At 35.2% G+C, this 19,936-nt stretch overlaps 1 protein-coding gene across 2 annotated transcripts in view; it reads right to left on the reverse strand.

Moving 5' to 3' along the window:
- Nucleotides 1–6,793: 6,793 nt before the first annotated feature.
- Nucleotides 6,794–19,936, reverse strand: part of TMTC3 (transmembrane O-mannosyltransferase targeting cadherins 3) — a 50,301-nt gene continuing 37,158 nt past the window's right edge. For both annotated transcript variants that reach the window (XM_062203146.1, XM_062203147.1), the window contains exons 11-14: nucleotides 18,803–18,906; nucleotides 17,683–17,852; nucleotides 15,260–15,486; nucleotides 6,794–12,559 (exon numbers count right to left, since the gene is read on the reverse strand). In XM_062203146.1, the coding sequence (XP_062059130.1) occupies nucleotides 11,745–12,559; nucleotides 15,260–15,486; nucleotides 17,683–17,852; nucleotides 18,803–18,906 (1,316 nt within the window). In that variant the 3' untranslated portion in view covers nucleotides 6,794–11,744. The remainder of the gene's footprint in view (nucleotides 12,560–15,259; nucleotides 15,487–17,682; nucleotides 17,853–18,802; nucleotides 18,907–19,936) is intronic.

Consider the following 19,936-nt stretch of genomic DNA (forward strand, 5'->3'; position numbering starts at 1 on the left):
TTTATGTTGAAGTAGCTGAAGGCTAAATGTGTCTTAATTTATCAACTTGAGTTTATACGGAACTTGACTATGAAGAAAGATATCATTTGAGGAAGCTATCAAAGAATATACACCCTTCATGAAGAGATAGGAATCAAAGAATGAAAAAGTAAAACAAGAAAGCTTATACAGTTTCAAAACTCTTAAATTCCCATTATCTCCATAGTGCTTCACAGATCAATAGGCACAGGGATGGCATGTACTGCCATACCCTTATTCCTTGCCCACTGTCAATTGATTACAGTCAGTTGATCTGCTGTAGGACTGCAAGCAATCACTACCAGTCAATTCAAGTTAGCATGCTTTTGAAAACAAACTCCCATCCCAATACATTCAAAAGGTGCCAAGAAAAACATTTTGAGAGTATTTTAAAGCACTGTGAGAACGGTAGAAGACTATAGTTCCCTGAGTCCATAATGCAGGAGAATGACATATTATGATCTAACATCATCAATCTATAAATCCAACTTCTTCTTGTCCATCAATCCATCAACTCATTCATCTATCTACACATTTTTGTTGTTGTTGTTATGTTTCCATCTATCACAGGCTCCTATAAGCTACTGATTTAGGAAGAGCCTTAAATTGTTAATTTTGAATTTTGTTCAAATTCTAATTACCTGCAAAGGACACATAATTGCACTTGTGATGATCTCATATTAGCTTTATTCTATGTAACCTGCAACTTCTAGGGACAAATCCTTTGATTCCTTAGAAATAGGGAAAGCATTGCTGTTTTCTGTTACTCATGTTTATCTGGAGTAAATGCAAGAATGTGACTGGTTCATGTAGGAGGTAGGAAGACAATGACCAAGTCATTTGGAAATATAAGCAGTCTTCAAAAAGTTCATGAAAAATGTTGATTACCTTTAAATCCTGTCTTCCCATGAATTTTTTGAAGCCCATTCACATACTGTGGGAGCAAAGCTTAGAGAACACTAACTTTCTGAGAACTGGTAAGCCCTCTTGGTGGGGGAGAACAGACAGGAGGCTTGGTGCTCATGACTGTGGGAGGCTTGTTTGCTAAGACTGTGAAAACACTGAGGCTGTATGAGAAGACTCAGGATGTGGGTGGGACTTTGAGTAGTCACTGTAGGAGGCTCTACGGGATCAGGGCTCCCTAGTTATGTGGCGAGGGACATTGCTCGGAAATCTGAGCTTGCACTGAGGACTTCACATATCCTTTGTTAATAATAGACCTTCTGGGGCTAGCACCCAGGCACTACTCTCCATTGAGGAGAGGAGCTCACCTGAGTCTATGCCAGCAGACAAAAACAAACCTGCCCTCTGATTGAAAAAAAAAAAAAAAGATTTACCATGTCAAACCTGGGTGGGTCACCTCAGACATGTCCTTCACCCTGGAGCACAGAATGGAGCTATCTGGCCACACCCATCACACGCCTCTTAAGTATTGCCTGAAAGCAGACACTCCACTAATCCACATAGACTTAGGCCAAAGATAAAAGACAACACAGCAAAAAAACAAAGAAACCAAAGTATCCCCACAAACGCTGAATAACTATTCAAGAAACAATAAGGAAGACAACATAACACCACTAAATGAACACAACACTTCAATACTAGATTGTGAAAATAATAAGACTGAAGAAGTGCCAGAAATGGAATTCAAAAAATTGATCATATGATTACTTACAAATAATCATAAGGAAATGCACAAACTAATGAAATCTATACATGATATGAAACAAAATGGAGATCTTAAATAGAAATCAAAATGAAATCTTGAAATGAAGAATTCAATAGAACAAATAAAAAATGCAGAGAAAAGAATTAACAACAGAATCTTTGAAGCAGAGAGAGAATATCTGACTTAGAAGACAAAGCACAAGAAATTATACAATTTGCCCAAACACAAGAAGAAATTAGAAAACTAAAAAACACTGTTGGTAACCTACAAAATACTATTAAATGACCCAACATACAGGTTCTAGGAGTTCTTGAAGGTGTGGAAAGAAAGGATTAGAAGGCCTTTTTAGTGAGATAGTAACAGACAACTTCCCTAATTTGGAGAAACAAAGGGACATCCAAGTACAGGAAGAACATAGAACTCCTAACAGACATGACCAGAAAAGATCTTCACCATGACACATTGTAATCAAACTCACCATGCTAAAATATAAAGAAAGATTCTAAAATGTGCCCATGAAAAATGCCAGATTATTTTCAGAGGATCTCCAATTAGACTCACAGTGGACTTCTCATCAGAAACACTACAGGCTAGGAGAGAATGGTGAGATATATTCCAAGTGTTAAGAGTGAATAACTGTCAACCCAGAACACTATACCTTGCAAATCACTCATTAATGAATGAAGGTAAAATAAAGATCTGCTGGTGCCGTGGCGCAGGTTAATCCTCCACCTGTGGCACCAGCATCCCATATGGGTGCCGGTTCTAGTCCTGGCTGTTCCACTTCCAATCCAGCTCTCTACTGTGGCCTGGAAAAGCAGAAGATGGCCCAAGTTCTTGGGCCCCTGCACCCATGTGGGAGACCCGAGAAGCTCCAGGCTCCTGGCTTTGGATCAGCTGAGCTCTGACCCTTGTGGCAAACTGGGGAGTGAACCAAAGGAAGAGCTCTCTCTGTCTCTCCCTCTCACTGTCTGTAACTCTCTCAAATAAATTAAATAATATCTTCCAAAAAAAAAAAAAAGATCTTCTATGACAAACAAAAATTGAAAGAATTTGTCAACACCCATACAGCCCTTCAAAAGATTCTTAAGGATGTGCTGCACACAGATACACAGAAACATGGTCTTCACTATGGAAGAAGGTAAAGGAAAGAAATCTCCCAGGAAGAATACAAAGAAATCCAAAATAAAAAAATAGGAATTTTTTTTAAAAATGGCAGGGCAAAGTCATTACTTATCAATAGTCACCTAGAATGTAAATGGCCCCAACTCTCCAGTTAAAAGACAACAGACTGGCTGAATGGATTAAAAAACAAAACCCACTGATTTGCTGCCGACAACAAACACATTTCATCAACAAAGATGCATGCAGATTGAAAATGAAAGGATGGAAAAAGATATTCCACGCCAACAGAAACCAGAAAAGAGCTGGTGTAGTCATCCTAGTTTCACACAAAATCTGTTAAAAGAGACAAAGAAGGGCACTATGTAATGATAAAGAGATCAATTCAATAGGAAGATGTGACTATTATAAACATTTATGCACCTAATTACAGGGCACCTGGCTATTTAAAAGAAATGTTAAAGGATCTAAAGAGAGACATAGACTCAAGTACAAAAGTAATGGGGGTTTCAATACCCCACTTTCAACAATGGACAGATAAACCAGACAGAAAATCAACAAGGAAACAACAGATTTAACTGACATTATAGTCCAAATGGACCAAACAGGTACCTATAGAACTTTTCATCATACAGCCACAGAATACACATTCTTCCCAGCAGTGCACGGAACATTCTCTAGGACAGACCACATGCTAGGCCACTGAGAAACTCTCAGCAAATTCAAAAAAACTGAAAATTTACCATGCATCTTCTCGGACCACAATGAAATGAAGCTGGAAATCAGCAACTCAGGAATCACTAGAAAATATGCAAACACATGGAGACTAAACAACATGCTTCTGAATGAACAGCGGGTCAAAGAAGAAATCAATAGAGAAATAAAAAAAATTTCTGAAAACAAATAAAGATGACGATATAACATATCAAAACTTCTGATATAAAGAAAAAGCAGTTTTAAGAGGAAAGTTTATAATAATGGGTGCCTTACATCAAGAAACTGTAAGTAAATAAATGAGTTATCTATGCATCTCAAGGATCTAGAAAAACAACAGTAAACCAAAGCTAAAACTAGTAGGAGAAAAAATTAAAATTAGAGAAGAAATCAATAAAATTGAAACAAAAAAATGACAAAGATCAGCAAATAGATATGTTACGCCATGAAACAAGTCTTAACAAATCTGAGGACACTATTATTTTGCCCAGTAGCTTTTATGGCCACAATATTATAAAATTAGAAGTCATAATGGGAGAAATTCTGAGCAATTCACAAGCACATGTGAATAAAACAACATGCTCCTAAACAATGCAGGGGTCAAAGAAGAAACTTTAAAATATGTCTTTAAACAAAAACCAAAAAATTGAAAAGACACTATACCAAAACCCACAGGATGTAACAAAAGCAGTTTAAGAGGAAAGCTGTGTCAGTCTTTTTCTTTATTTCTCTCTCTTTTTTTTTTTTTTTTTGACAGGCAGAGTGGATAGTGAGAGAGAGACAGAGAGAAAGGTCTTCCTTTTTGCCATTGGTTCACCCTCCAATGGCCGCTGCGGCCGGCGCATCGCGCTGATCCGAAGCCGGGAGCCAGGTGCTTCTCCTAGTCTCCTATGCGGGTGCAGGGCCCAAGGACTTGGGCCATCCTCCACTGCCTTCCCGGGCCATAGTAGAGAGCTGGCCTGGAAGAGGGGCAACCGGGATAGAATCCGGCGCCCCAACTGGGACTAGAACCCGGTGTGCCGGTGCCGCAAGGCGGAGGATTAGCCTGTTAAGCCACGGCGCCGGCCTATTTTTCTTTCTTAATCACTGTAACAAAATACCTGAGAGAAGCCATTTATAAATAAAAGTGGTTTATTTTGGCTTATAATTTTAGAGGTTCACAGTCCAAGACTGGATGATCATCATTGGTTCAGCCATCTGGTGAGGCCACAAGATGTCAGTGGCATAGCAAATCATTAAACAATCACATGGTGAACCATGAAGGAGAGAGACAGCAACTAGATACAACTCTAGCTTTCAAAAAATTTACTTATATGAGAGGCAGAGAGAGGAAGAACGAGGATTCCTACTCGCTTGTTCATTTTCCAAATGCCCACTTTAGCTCCAGGCTGGACTGGAACCAAATTTAAAACTAGAAAGGCAGGAACCCAACCAGGTGTCCTACATGGATGGGGAATCCGAATACTTGAGCTATTGCTATCACTGTTGCCTCCCAGAGTCTGCTTTAGCAGGAGATTTGAGTCAGGAGCTGGAGTTGGGTATCAAACCAAGGGACTCTGATATAGGATGCTGGTGTCTTAACAAGTGTCTTACCACTAGGCCAAATGCTTAACCTCCAACTCTAGCTTTTATAAAGATTCCTACCTTGAGAACTACATTTTAAGGACACACACCCAATGACAAAGGTCTTCTATTTGAGCCTGACTTTTAAATACTGGACTCTAAATACATTAACATGAGATGTAGGGGTTTAAACATTAAACAGCAGCTATGAGTTTGGAGACATATCCTATACAAATCATATCAGAATTTTATGGCAATACATGGCTACATCAAAAATTTAAAAAGGTCTTAAATAAACAACTTAATATTCCACATCAAGGAATAAGAATAAAGACAAACTAAGCCTAAAAGTAGCAGGAGGGATTTTGGGGAGTGACCCAGCGCATGGAAGATCTTTGTCCCTCCCTCTCTTTATATAACTCTTTCAAGCAAATAAATAAATCTTTTTTTTAAAAATGCAAATGACTCCATGACTTTTGAAATAAGTAAAATAAATAAATAAAATCTTTAAAAACACATACCAATTAGGAGGAAGAAAATAATGTCAGAGCAGAAATAAATGAAATAGACACTAGAAAAAGATGAAACTGACTTGGCTTTTTGAAAAAGTAAGCAAGATTGAAAAATCTTTACTTAGAATAAGTAATGAAAAAAAAAGACTCAAATAAGATCAGAAATGGAAAAGGAGACATTGTAACTAGTAAAACATAAGTATAAAGGATCAGAACAGATCCAAGATGGCTAAACAGGGGAAAGACATGCTGCTTTTGACCACAGTAAGATAATAGAAGGAAAGTGGAGTAACTGCACTCCCAGGGAAGAGTTGGAGAGAAATTTGCGGTGGAAATTCTACAGAAAGAAGAAAAACACCATGGAGCAGAGTAGACAGTAGAAACACAGAGCAATGAGTGGGGATACTACAGCGACTCCCTCAAAAAGTTGATGGAAACTGCTTATTGTTTAAAAAATTACATGGGGCTGGTGCTGTGGTATAATAGGTTAAACCTCTGCCTGAGGTGCAGGTTTCAGTCCTGGATGCGCCTCTTCCAATCCAGCTCTCAGCTACGACCTGAGAGAGCAGAATATGGCCCAAGTGCTTGGGCGCCTGAACCCGCGTGGGAGACCCAGAAGGAACTCCTGGCTCCTGGCTTCAGATTGGCTCAGCTCCAGCTGTTGCAACCATTTAGGGAATGAACCAGCGGATGGAAGACCTTTCTCTCTGCCGCTCACTGTCTGTAACTCTACCTCTCAAATAAATAAATAAAATCTTTAAAAAATAAAATAAAAATTTAAAACTATTCACTAACTTAAAAATTTTTTTTTGTACCAAAATAAACCTAACTTTTAATTCTATTTCTAGGAACTTTTGGAAGAACACACTATCCTCTTGTGGACACAATTTATATACAAATATGTAAGGTTTATATAATCATATATTTTACATAGTTATATAAAACCTCTATATGAATACATAATTTCCATGAATGTTTATAATTTACATATAAAAATTTAAGCTCCATGCTATGTTAAACTAAGAAGAAACTTAAAAAATTGATTAAGGTAGTCACACCATTTTGTCTTTGTGTCAGTTATGTATGGGAGTTAGTTCCTACACATGTACACATGATGTTTTTAAATTTCAGTGAATTTATAGTTTTACCTCACTGTGGATTTTAGAAGTCAACCAAATATGATCAGTCAGCCTTTTATTAAAACACTATGCATGTTCAATACAATTCATCCGCCTTTATTTTGCTTTTGATACAATCACATTTTTATACATTTTCACTTCTTGTATGAATCTGTCAATTGTAGCAAGCGCACATATATTACTTTGATTTATAATCTCTAACAGTTTAGACATATGGTATGTTGGTCTGTTCTTTTCCTTTTTCACAGGCCTTGCAAATATTAGGAGGCAGGTCTGTCAACTAGATAATCCACTGCTCAATATTCAGCAAAAAGCCAGTGCATTTCTCACTTTTACTATTACATTTAATTATGGTAATACTCCCCATTAGGTAGATGCTGTTGCTTAGGCAGAAGATTTCTGCTGAACAAACTATCAGCCAAAGGATCAGTCAAGCCAGGAAAATGAAGCGTCTTCTCACCTCCATTACTTAGTTTCCTTTCTCTATCTTCTAAGCACCTCACCCTATTAGCTGTCCACATGCACATCTTGGCCAAAATGATTTTGTCTGACCCTCATCAAATGAAAATGGAGCTTTTTTGGTTTTGGGTTTTGTCATTATTAAAGTAGTACTGCCTAATTTTGCTCTTTTATGCACATCTTCTTTTCAAGATTCCCAAGGGAGGAACACAGGAATTAGGATACCAAATTATATCTGAAATTTTTGAAGGTCTATCCTGAATTTTATCTTAGGACTTAACTAGATGCAGTAGAATCATATTTCGGCAAAACATTTTTGAAATCCAAATACTTTTTAAAAAGAATATTCACTTTCTATGAAATTTTCTAAAACTACTTGTACTTTATGCTACCTATGTACCTGTCAGCATAGATAGCTAAGAAATGAGAATTATCATTAATTTCTAATCATTCACTTGCTTTCATCACCATTATTGATATCTCTGCCAGCATACAAATAAATCAAATAATTTGCATCAAAAGAGTTTAACTTTGTTTTTATTAGTAGATAATTTACTTACTATAAGGATTCTTCTAGGGGGCTGGCATTGTGGCTTAGTGGGTAAAGTTATCCCCTGCGATACCAGCATTCCATATGGGTGCCAGTTCAAGTCCCAGCTGCTCCACTTTTGATCCAGTTCCCTGCTAATGCATCTGGGAAAGCAGAAGATGGCCCAAATCCTTGGATTCCTGTACCAATGTAGGAAACCTGGATGAAGCTTCTGGCTTCAGCTTGGCCCAGCCCTGGCCATTGCAGCTGAGTGAAGAGTGAAACAGCATATGGAAGATATTTCTCTTTCACTGTCTCTCCCAATCTCTCTCTTTGTAAATCTTTAAAATAATACATCTAAACAACATCTAGATATCTTCTAAACAACTTCAACATATTAAGTAATAAATAACATATTGATTCTTTAAGAACCTTAAGAGGAAAGTGTTTTCCCCAACTGGCAGATGAAGAAACTGGAGACACACAGGTTAAATAATTTCCTTAAGTTATATCATAGGTGACAACAGAATTTGAACCTAGGTAGATGCAGAACTTGTAGTTTGCCACTCATAATATATCTTTAGGAATTAATTTAATGGACACCTTTCACAGATAAATGCTACTATACTACATGCCAGCTGTTCTTTGTAGGAGTAGAAATCTCTTCATATACAGAATTGTATTTTTGTTTTCATTTTAACACTAAAAGGCAAATCATGTTAAGTCTTGAAAAAGTACCAATTTAATACTGAATATTTAGAAATACGGTAAACACATTAAATGTAAAATGTATACAATTTTAAACTATCTTCTTATGAACCCTTACCATGGATGGCTGACAGCTTCCAACATGTAAACTTTTGGACAAAGGTACCATAGCTTTTGGGGAGTTTATTTTTAAGCCATTTAGTCATGCAATTAGAAGGTTTTAAAAAAATAAATATGACAAATATATGCAATTCTGAAGTATAAACTGACATACAAATCTATATATTTTCTTAATTTCATTAAAGTATATTTGAAGAAACATTCTAAAACATGAAGTTGAGTTCAAATTAGATGTAATAAAAGGGATGAGGTTTATTAGAATTGTGCAATTCACATACAAAATATTTACATAAAAGTAAACAGAAAATTGCAAAACAAAATATGTATTTGTCTTATTCTCCTCGTCATCAACCCCAGAAAAATACTCACTGGAATAATTATCAGACAAAATTCCCAATTCTGAATGTTAATAATAATAGTAAATCCATACAGGAACAACTCTAGAAACTTAAATTGCACCTTCTGAGAAGCAGTGAAGGAGTAACATACCATTGCCCCTCGGAGATTGTCAAAGCTTTTCTTGAACTCTTAGGGAACAGATTGTACTGTAAAACTGTGCCCATTCATCAGTAACGTACAAACCGGTGATAGGTTTTCTTTTCCAAGCTTACGGATTCTCACAATTTAACTGTTGGTTAGTAACCTAGGATAAAATAAGCCTTCTACACCATTTCCTCAAAAAGGCAGCTCCAGAGAGAGAGAAAAATAATCCATTATTTTTACTTAACAATTTAAATAAAATTTCTATTTTGAATTTATAGAGAAATAATAATCTTACATATAAGCAAGCTTCATGGAATGTAAGATCTCAAATTTCAAGGAATACATACTGATTTCCAGAAGAAAATTATTTCTTAATGGAATTTAAACATCAAAACTTAACTGGATTCTACTTTAAATTTAAAAAATAGCGCAAGACAGACAAAAGGATTTTCCAGAATTAATTTATCACAGTGCTCTAACATGACTTCAAATTAGAACCACTCAGAGACCTTTTAGAAAATTGAAGCATGGCTCCAGAAATTGAGATCTGTTATAGGATAATGTCCATACTAAAAGGCACCCTCACCAGGATTCTAGTACGAAATGGATTAAGAATCCATTATCATTATTAAATTATTAATTATATCAGGGTGAATTTGATTTAAATAAGTCATTGAAGATACAGGAGCATTTCCTATATGATAGGCACTGTTCCATGTGCTAAGATAATTTTTTCTAGAAAAATCACTGGATACACATTAATATATACCTTTTATCACTGAATAGTTATATAGCTTTATTAAAATACTACTCAAACTTTTATTTTGTCTGCTATCATTAAAGATTTCCTTGTACTTTTCTAAACTATCCTCTCTTTATAGCATAGCAGAGAAATCACTCTCAGAAGCAACTTCTCAAAACATGGAAAGAACATAAGAAACACATAGCTTCATTTTTTCAAGTCATATTATATGAGGTATTCTCCACCTTATATCTAGAGTCATAAAGCCATAATCTAAGGACTGAAATTAAGTATTGCTTTGATGCTTAACACAATCTCCTGGGCTAAGAATTATCTCCCACTATTATCAGTGCTTGCTTTAAATTGCCTAAAAATCTATGACAGATCCTCAAGGAATCTAGTAACAGTAGGTCTTTAATACAGACCATGTGAAACATTTGTGACCTATTTATAAAACATTTCTTAAAAGGATTACTGGGATATGATTTTTGAAACATACATAATTAGAAAGAAGTTATCTCAAAGGAACCAAAAAAATAGTTTCTGAATTACTACATAATTAGAAATCAGCTATTATCCCACAATGATAGCTATTTTTAAGTTTAAATTAAAACCAACTTTAGTAAGTACTACAAATGCATTTAAAATGCACTCTAACTCCAAAAAAAAAAAAAAAATTTAAATTATAACTTTGAGTTGATTCTACTTTTCAACTTACTATATCATTCCAGTTTAAATTTGTCAAAATCAACTGACAAGTTTATTAACCCTATACTAGGCTAATTATTTTTATAACTAGACAGTCAGTGAAAAATGATGCATACATAGGGGAATGCAATAGCAATTTGTTTTCCACAATTAATAGAATTAAAACAGCTTAAAATTTTATGAAAGCTCAGTAGTCAAAATAAATATTTAATAAAAATATATACCATAACAAGATTTCAGGAATTTAGTGTTTAAAAATAAATTTTATCACATTATTTTGCCTTTTGTTAAACAGAACTGAATTTAGTGGCTTAAGGTATGAAAGAGGGATTAAGGTGTGACTCTGGAAACATAAAACTAAAATTCACATATGATCGCAGAACTACACTAACATGAAAAAGAAATTTACTATGTTAAAACTCAAAAGTTCTTAAGAGAGTTACTGGGATTTCTCAATATGACTATGACCCTAACATGAAAAGTTTGGGGAGTAAAAGTCAAAATATAGGCATGATTATGTGGTTCATGTGATACTCTCAATGTGTTAAAAATAATCATACATGAGCACCATTAGAAATGTGTATATATGTAGGCATGTGTAAAATGTTACCTAAAAACTGCATTTTAGAGTAAAGAGTAAGCATGAAACTATGAAAATACATTCTTAAGCTAACATGTCACATGACTTTTAAAATATGTTTCACCCAGCATTCCTTCTAAAAGTTAACCAAAGTAAACAACAAAAAGAAAGCTAGAATTTTTCTGTAGTGCTAAGTCCCTTGGTTAACATAAGAACTATTTTAGAAAAAGAATGTGTTCAATAAGTGTTTTGAATCCAAAGCCAGAAATTTCAAGAGGTAAAGGAAAAATGAAGTACAGTAATAACATGGAATTCACAGAATAAAATAGCACATGTCAGATTTGCCCTCAAAGATTATCATTCAAGCCTCAAATTATTTTTGAGGGTAGTACAGATTATTCTATCAGGAAAAATTTCCTTCTGTAATAGAAGTTGAAAATTTGTCACCTGTAACTTAGCATTTCTGCTATATTCACCAAAACTGAAAATTTCTGCCATATCTTACTTAATATGTATATCCTGGGGTAGGACAGGCCTTTAATGAAAATTTTACCTTGAATCTACAATGAGGCGGCTAATGATAAACTGTTATATATCCTTGATATTTTTGAAAGCTGCCAGTACAAGGAATTCCAAGATTTAAAGTTCTTTGATACCACTCTCACATGATAAAGAATACTATTCTCCATTTAAAATACGTTCAATTTCTTCTAGTCTTTTTAAAGCAGCAACTCTTTTCTTCTCAATTTCTTTGATATCTTTTGTTGTTTTCTGGGGAGTCTCTTTGTCTGCATTTTTTCCTAACTGTTTATCTGATTTAGATTGACTTTTGTTATCATTTGTTTTTTGTATCTGTGCTGGTCTGGATTCACTACTGATTTCTTTCACATTTTCAGGTGGAATTTTGTCTCCTTCTACACCTGACATCTTACCAGCTGGGGATACTGGTTGTTCAATAAAACTAGATGAGGAAATTTTATCCCTGACTATACTCAAATGGCGCTGAATATATTCTTCATGTGGTGCTAATGCCAATGTTTCAACCAGACATTTTTCAGCTTTTAGTAAGTCCTTCTCTTCAAAATAAACAACACAAAGATTGTGCTTTCCTTGCACATTACCTGGATCCATCTCTAAAATCTTTTCAAAACATTTTTTTGCTCCAAGTATATCCTTCTTTTGATTCATCAGAATGTCTCCTTTTAAAATGAGACCCTTGATATGATCAGGGTAGTATCTCAGCAACTCTTCTAAAATTGGTAAAGCCTGTAATTCCTTTGCAGTCTGAGAATACAGGAGAGCCAGATTAAACAAAGCACTTCTGAAGTCGGCTTGCAATTTTATGGCTTTCTTCATCCAAATCTCTGCTTCACTGTCCTTTTTGTCATCCATGGCAAGCATTCCCAAATTGAAATAGCCATTGGCATCTTGTGGTTCTTCATTTATATAGCTTAGCAGTCGTTTCCTAGCTTCAGGTCTGAGTTTAACCTCACCTAAGAAAAGTTGTGTTTTTAAGAAAAATAAAATTATATTGTCAGCCAATGAATTAAGTCTGAGGAATAAAACCGTTTTCAATGATTCAGTTCAATTACAAAAAGAAGGCATTACAGCAATTAATTTCTGCACCTACGGAGCAAAAATCTCAGTCTTCATGGAAAAGATGATGGGACTGCAACACTGAAATGAAAGCTCATCTCTTTTCCTTTAAAGTAGTAAGAGTGGTTCAGAAACTAAAAGGGAAGAGATATCTCCTTACAGTTTAGAATCCAATTGGGAGTATCAGAGAATAGATAAAAACTAAGGAGAGGCTAAAGACCTGGGCTGAGTTCCTGATTCCTGACTCTGGGCTCTATCCTGCCCCAGGCTTGGCCCTTGTGGACATTTGGGGAATGACAGCAGAGGGAGGGGAGTTCTCTGTCTCTCAAATAAAATAAACAGATAATTTTTTTTTTTTTTTTTTTAAAGAAGAGGCTTGGGATTTACTAACAAAGACATGTACTTAATCTTGATTCTGTTAATTTTATACACTGAACAAGTCATGTAATTTCTCTGGGTTAACTACTGAATTTTCTAGAATTACATGATATATACACAGAATGCTCAACAAGTAGTAACTATTCCTAGGTAAAGAAAATGTATTAAATCAGATTTTTTTTTTTTTTTTTTGAGAGGCAGTAAGAGAGGGAGGCAGGGAAGGAGGGGGTGGATAGAGAGAGTGAGAGAGCGAGTGAGAGTGAGCAAGCTTGCCCTACCATTATTGGTTCACTCTAAATGCTTACTACAGCTGGGCCAAGGGGTCAGTGCCATGACATAGCTGATAAAGCCATTGTCTGCAGCACCAGCATCCCATATGGGCACTGGTTCAAATCTCAGCTGCTCCACTTCCAATCCAGCTCCCTTCTAATGAGCCTGGGAAAGCAGCAGAAGATGGCCCTCTTGGCTGTCATAGCCATTTGGGGGAATGAACCACTCTCTCTCTCTTTCCCTCTGCCTTTCTGTAACTCTGCCTTTCAAATAAATAAATACATCTTTAAAACAAAACAAAACAGCAAGGCCAAAACTAGGAGCTGGTAACTCAATTCAAGTCTCCCCCAGGTGATAGGAACTCAATTACTTATTGGTACTTCCTACTCATTGTACCTTTCAGGGTCTGTATTAGAAGGAAATTGAAGTCAGGAATGGGATATTGAAAACAAGTACTCCAATATGAGACACAGGCATCTTAACTGCTAAGCTAAATGTTTACCTCTAAGTCACATATTTTTATGTTACCTCAAAGATTTCGGATGTTTCAAAGGCAAGAATATATCATGATTTAGGATTATATTAGGATTTAGGAAACAAAACTCTCATGTTCTCCAACTATGAATTTTAGGATGTAATTTTTTTGTTAGATAATGAGCATCTTTCATGATTAAGGTTTTATAACTATATAAAAATATACTAAATTTTCTATAAGTTATACTGTTTTGAACACAGGATCTAAAGATTTTTCTTATCTTTTTGACAGCATAAAAATAAAGTTCTTAGACTAGCTACTCAACCTCAAGTTGGGTCATCATTAGATCGTTTATTTGGTTCTCATTCTCTAATCTACCAAACAGAAACTAAAAGATAAACTAAAAGGCTCTCTTCAGCTCAAAAATATTATGATTTTATGATTTGTTCATTTTTAAGTTTTAAGAAATACAACTAAGGAATAATTAAAAATGCTAAATAAAAACTATTTTTCCAACAGATATTTAAAAGATTATAAATCACACACGCTGCCTTGGGAGGGAGAACTAAAATTCCTATATAAACTATGCATAAGGGGCCGGCGCTTTGCCAGAGGGTTAAAGCCCTGGCCTGGAGCACCGGGATCCCATATTGGCGCAGGTTCGAGTCCCAGCTGCTCTTCTTCCTATCCAGCTCTCTGCTAAGGCTTGGGAAGGCAGTGGAGGATGGCCCAAGTCCTTAGGCTCCTGCACCCACGTAGGAGACCCAGAGGAAGCTCCTGGCTCCTGGCTTTGGAATGGCACAGCTCTGGCTGTTGTGGCCATCTGGGGAGTGAACCAGCAGATGGAAGACCTCTCTCTCTCTGTCACTACTTCTTTCTGTAACTCTGTCTTTCAAATAAATAAAACTTTTAAAAAAATAAAACAAACTATGCATAAGAGATCCAAACTTACTCTGATTAGTTATTTAGCTTTGTTAAGTTATAGGAAATATAGAAAACTGAGTAAACTGGATATAAAATGGTGCTGAAAATACCTGACATTATAAATCACAGGAAAACAATTTGCAGAATACTATTTTTTGGAATACAAATTTTCTTGGCTCCTTAGAGCTAATTATGTAAAAAGAATTCATTAAGTCCATATTACTTAGACAGTATATTTATACGTTATTTTATGTTTATATCCATATAATTATGGAGTAGATTAATTAAGTAGGTATTGCTAATTGTCTGAAAAAGTAGTCTTAATATATACCAGAAGAAGTGGATAAGTAGTATTGCCATGTGTGTTAGTTCATGTCACCTGAAAAAAGTTAAGTATTTAAAATATCTTTCTATAAGTCATTTATGCACAGTTGTGTCATAAACTATCCATTCATAAAATATTTGCTATAGGTAATGGAGTTGAAGCTGAAATTTTACCATATTCAAACTATAATTTGTTTAAATATGGAAATATTTTGAAAAAACATACCTGATTCTTGCATTAATATAGCAGAATTGAATAATGCTAGCTTATGTTTTGGATTTAGTTCTAAAGCATGATTAAAGTTTTTTAAAGCTTCATTTGGTTCTTTAAGTTCAATGTATACGATCGCCAAGTTGTACCAAAGATCTGCATTATTTCTGTCCAGCTCTAGTGCTTTAAGGTATGCTTCCTTTGCTTTCAGTGGTTTATTCATTTTTAAAAGCAATTCTCCTCTGTGGAAAAATCAAACACAAGCTGTACTTATTACCACATCAGTTGTAAACATTTCTGACAAATTTTAAGACTTTCTACATGGCTTGTTTTTCCCTTTTAACATAGACTCCTAAATTTTTTTTTTCAGAAATAACTTCTTTTTTTCTTTTTTTTGACAGGCAGAGTTAGACAGTGAGAGAGACAGAGAGAAAGGTCTTCCTTCCGTTGGTTCACCCTCAAAATGGCCACTACGGCCAGGACTACACCGATCCGAAGCCAGGAGCCAGGTGCTTCCTCCTGGTCTCCCATGCGGGTGCAGGGCCCAAGCATTTGGGCCATCCTCCACTGCCTTCCCGGGCCACAGCAGAGAGCTGGACTGGAAAAGGAGCAACTGGGACAGAATCTGGTGCCCCAACTGGGACTAGAACCCAGGGTGCCGGCGTTGCAGGCAGAGGATTAGCCAAGTGAGCTGTGACGCAGGCCTCAGAAATAACTTTTCAAAACTGTTCTCAACTCCGAAATCCTTAGTTCAGCAAATTCGATTTGATATATTTTTGCACTACTATTAAACGAGAAAAAAAGTAGGGGCTGGCGCTGTGGCATAGTGGGTAAAGCTGCCACCTGCAGTGCTGGAATCCAGTTCGAGACCTGACTGCTCCACTTACGATCCAGCTCTCTGCTATGGCCTGGGAAAGCAGTGGAAGATGGCCCAAGTCCTTGGGCCCCTGCACTCGCGTGGTAGACCCAGAAGAAGCTCCTGGCTCCAGATCGGGGCAGTTCCGTTGTGGCCATCTAGGGAGTGAACCAGTGGATGATTCACTGCCTCTCCTTCTCTCTCTGTGTAACTCTGACTTTCAAAGAAATAAATAAATCTTTATTAAAAAAAAGATTTAAAAAAAGCATGCTTGATTGTAGAAGGTAAGATGTGGGGAGGTAGAAAATATATTTGCATTTCAAATATACATCTTAAAATGCGACCGCATAAGTAAAATGACAACTAACCACAGTGGGAGATCAATGAATTTGTCAGGTGATAAAGTAAGCAGCATTTGAAGAAGAAAAATATATTCAATAAGAATAGGGAAATTCACCTTACATTCTATGATAAAATTCTCACTGTGCAAAAAAGCAGAGTATTTGAAACTTGAAATCCCTTCATGTGTTAGTCCTTTTTAATATATTCTTATAAGATGATCCTTCAAATTTTAAAAGCTGATATAGTCAGGTGGGAGAGCATTAGTGTCACCTACAGACAGTTTTGTGAAACAAATCAGAACTGAAGATTGAAAATCAGAGTAAAAATCTTTGTTATATGGTTCTGTTCTCTCTTATAGATCTTAGTCATTTTGTCTGAAAAAGTTACACATGTAGACATCACATTTAAGTAGTTATACAAGCAAAGTTGTTCTTATTATATTACTACTTTTCCTATAGGACTCAGCACAGGAGTGAAAGCAAAAAAATATTAAATTTAGAGAATGTCCATAATGTGATTTTTAAATGCACAAATTATTTAACAAATCTTCATGTATTAAACCTCACACATTTTATTTATAGGTGCAACCCTGCTAAACTTAGCGGATTACAACAAGTAAGGCTGAACAAAGGTAAAACCCAACTTAAAAATAGATTTCATTTGACAAGCTTAAATTTTGAATGCAATTTTCTACAAAAAACAATGGCATAAATTATGACTAGATATCTGGATCAGGCTCCAAAACACAATTTTGTTCATTATTCCTCAGGTATAATACAAATGATAACACTTAGAGGCCAAAAAACTTTTTCTAACTTTTTCTAAGTTTTCTTTGAAGCAACAACATGAAAAACCAGTCAGTTCTGAAAATCTATTTAAGAAAGCCCTTGAGAGTTAAATAATAGAAATAACTATTATAAAAACATAAGTCTCAGCTACTGTAAATAGGGAAAAAATGCTTCTGGTGATGAGCAGAAAATGAAACAGAGAAAGGGAAGCTTCCTCTATCCTTTCTTTCACTTTAAACCAAAGCTGGCTATTTTAAGTTAGAGAGTCTCTTGTCAATTTCAAGTTACTATTAGTTTAAAATAAACTATGTCCCTCTAGGAACTTGGCTGCCAAGGAAGACTACTAAAACAAAAACAGGCCAATTCAGTCAAAATGGTCAAAATGTACATGCAGATCCAACTTTAATCTTCCAGAATGACAGCTCTAACATTAAATAAGAAGTAACCGATACCTGCTAACATATGCCTGCTTGAAGTCAGGTCTCATGCTTATTGCCTGTCGGTATAGCTGATCTGCTTCTTCCAGGCGGGACTCATTTGCTCGGATCAGGTTGGCCAGATTGATATACACATTTAGGTGGTTAGGGGCAATTCTGGCTGCATATTTTTTACCAGGAATAATCTGTTTAGATGAAAAGGTATTTTCATAACATGCATGGCATTTTGGTATAAAGTCAAAAGTTAGTATTCCTAGTCTTATTTAAAACGACAGAGAATACAAGAAGAGCACAATAACAGTTTTATTACTATATTAAATCATAAAAATGTATAAGAAAGTATCTGTAGTATTCACAAAAAGTACAAAAAATATACTGACATTGAAGGACATAGTTATTCATTCATACCAGCTCAATGGATTGCTGTTAGCTTTTTATTAATACTCATATTTTTATGAAGGCAGATAAATGAAACTTTCAAAGGTCAAGGTATCAACTATATGTCATAACAAGAATAAAGCTCAGATCTCCTGTCACTCATTCTAGTATATTTTGTATACTTTGTCAACCCACATTATCAAGCAAGATCATTCCTTTGACAAAAAGTTGTTAATTTTATTTCAGATTAATACTAAAAACTCACTTGTCTGGTTAAGCTGTGAAATAAAATGCTCTAATTAACTAAATGACTCAGTCAAGGGAATGTTATTATACATGATATATAAGGATCCAGATTTGCCATAAACATCATAAATTATATATGATAAAATTATATAAACTTGTAATGAATACAACTTAATTGCAACATTTTAGGATTGAATCAATTCTTCAGGATATCATATGGTCCAACTATGTTTTTAGACACTGTGTTAAACTACCAATCATTAGCAATATTACTATTATTAAAACTGAAAAAATGCAACCAGATTAAACTGTCTTTACTGATAACATAGCTAGCTGGTCAAGGGCATAAGATCTTCCAATGAATCTTGTGCCTGTGTCATTCACTGTACAACAACCAATGGAAACAACAGGACAAGAGATGTATCAAATAATTTTATCATATATTGTTTTCTTGGATTGAAATAATGCATTCTAATAGACATGACACAATAGATAAATTATCACAACTCACTTGAGGCATCAGTGATTTAGCCATCATGTAAGATTCTTCAGCTTCTTTGGTTCTATTTAAATTTTTATAAGTTCTTCCTACATTCATGTGGGCACCAATGTCATCTGAAATTAAAAAAAATCATCTGATAGCAAGTATCCTAGATAATATTCAATGCCAACTACTGAAAAGACATGTTCTTAGAAACACAGTAGGCAAAAATGCAAAAGCAGGAAACAGGATCTGCTTCCTTAAGTTCTTCTAACATAACTTGTGTAATTTATGACCAATGATATACTATAAAATTACTTAAAGCACTGTATGGACAGAAAATACACACAAAAACTACCTGAATGGATCTTTGAATGGTTAAGACATAAGAGAAGAAAGAGATAATGAAGAAATTTATATCACCTTTCTTCAGTATATTTTACTATCCTATACTAAGGCTTGCTGGCATTTCTTTGATCTCACAGATTGGAATCCACTCAAAAATGTATGGTTCACCTCTGTAAGTGAAAAAGAGCGTCATGATTCCCAGAATTACTTTAAGTAAAACTAACAAGTACACATCATCATAGGGGAACAGAGACAGAAAAACTTTGTTGTTTTAAAAATTCTTGTTAAAGTGAGCATAATAGAATGAGAGTATAACAGACTCTCAGGACAATAATATTATGTACGAGCAGTGGCCCATCTCTCTTAAATATTGATTAATTCCTGTTTAACTTATTTAAAATTTTAAAAGGCTACAATAATGTTATTTTCCGTAGTGGAAAATAAAATCCCCAGAAAATATATTTAAATAAAAAAGATATGAGGACTCACTGTACAGTAATAAGTATTTCAAAGGTTTGGAATACAGATAGAATGAAAGGAGATCTTAAATCAGACAGTTTTACTCAACATGAATCTCTAACAGACATGACAAGTTTCAAATTATGATTACTACTTGCCTGTGACATCGATGATTTTGCAATTGTGGAATAGTTCTCTGCCTGCAATTCCCAGGACACATAGGGGCCAAGTATATATGTCTTGGGCATTACCCTAGGAGGAGAGTAACAGTCCTAAGATCTTGCTACATTATGTTTCAGACTGGCAATTATGTGCACTGCACAAAATCTGGGAAATGCAGTACAGGTTTGGTCAGAG

This window comes from Lepus europaeus, chromosome 10, assembly GCF_033115175.1.
Source record: "Lepus europaeus isolate LE1 chromosome 10, mLepTim1.pri, whole genome shotgun sequence".
NCBI lineage: Eukaryota > Metazoa > Chordata > Mammalia > Lagomorpha > Leporidae > Lepus > Lepus europaeus.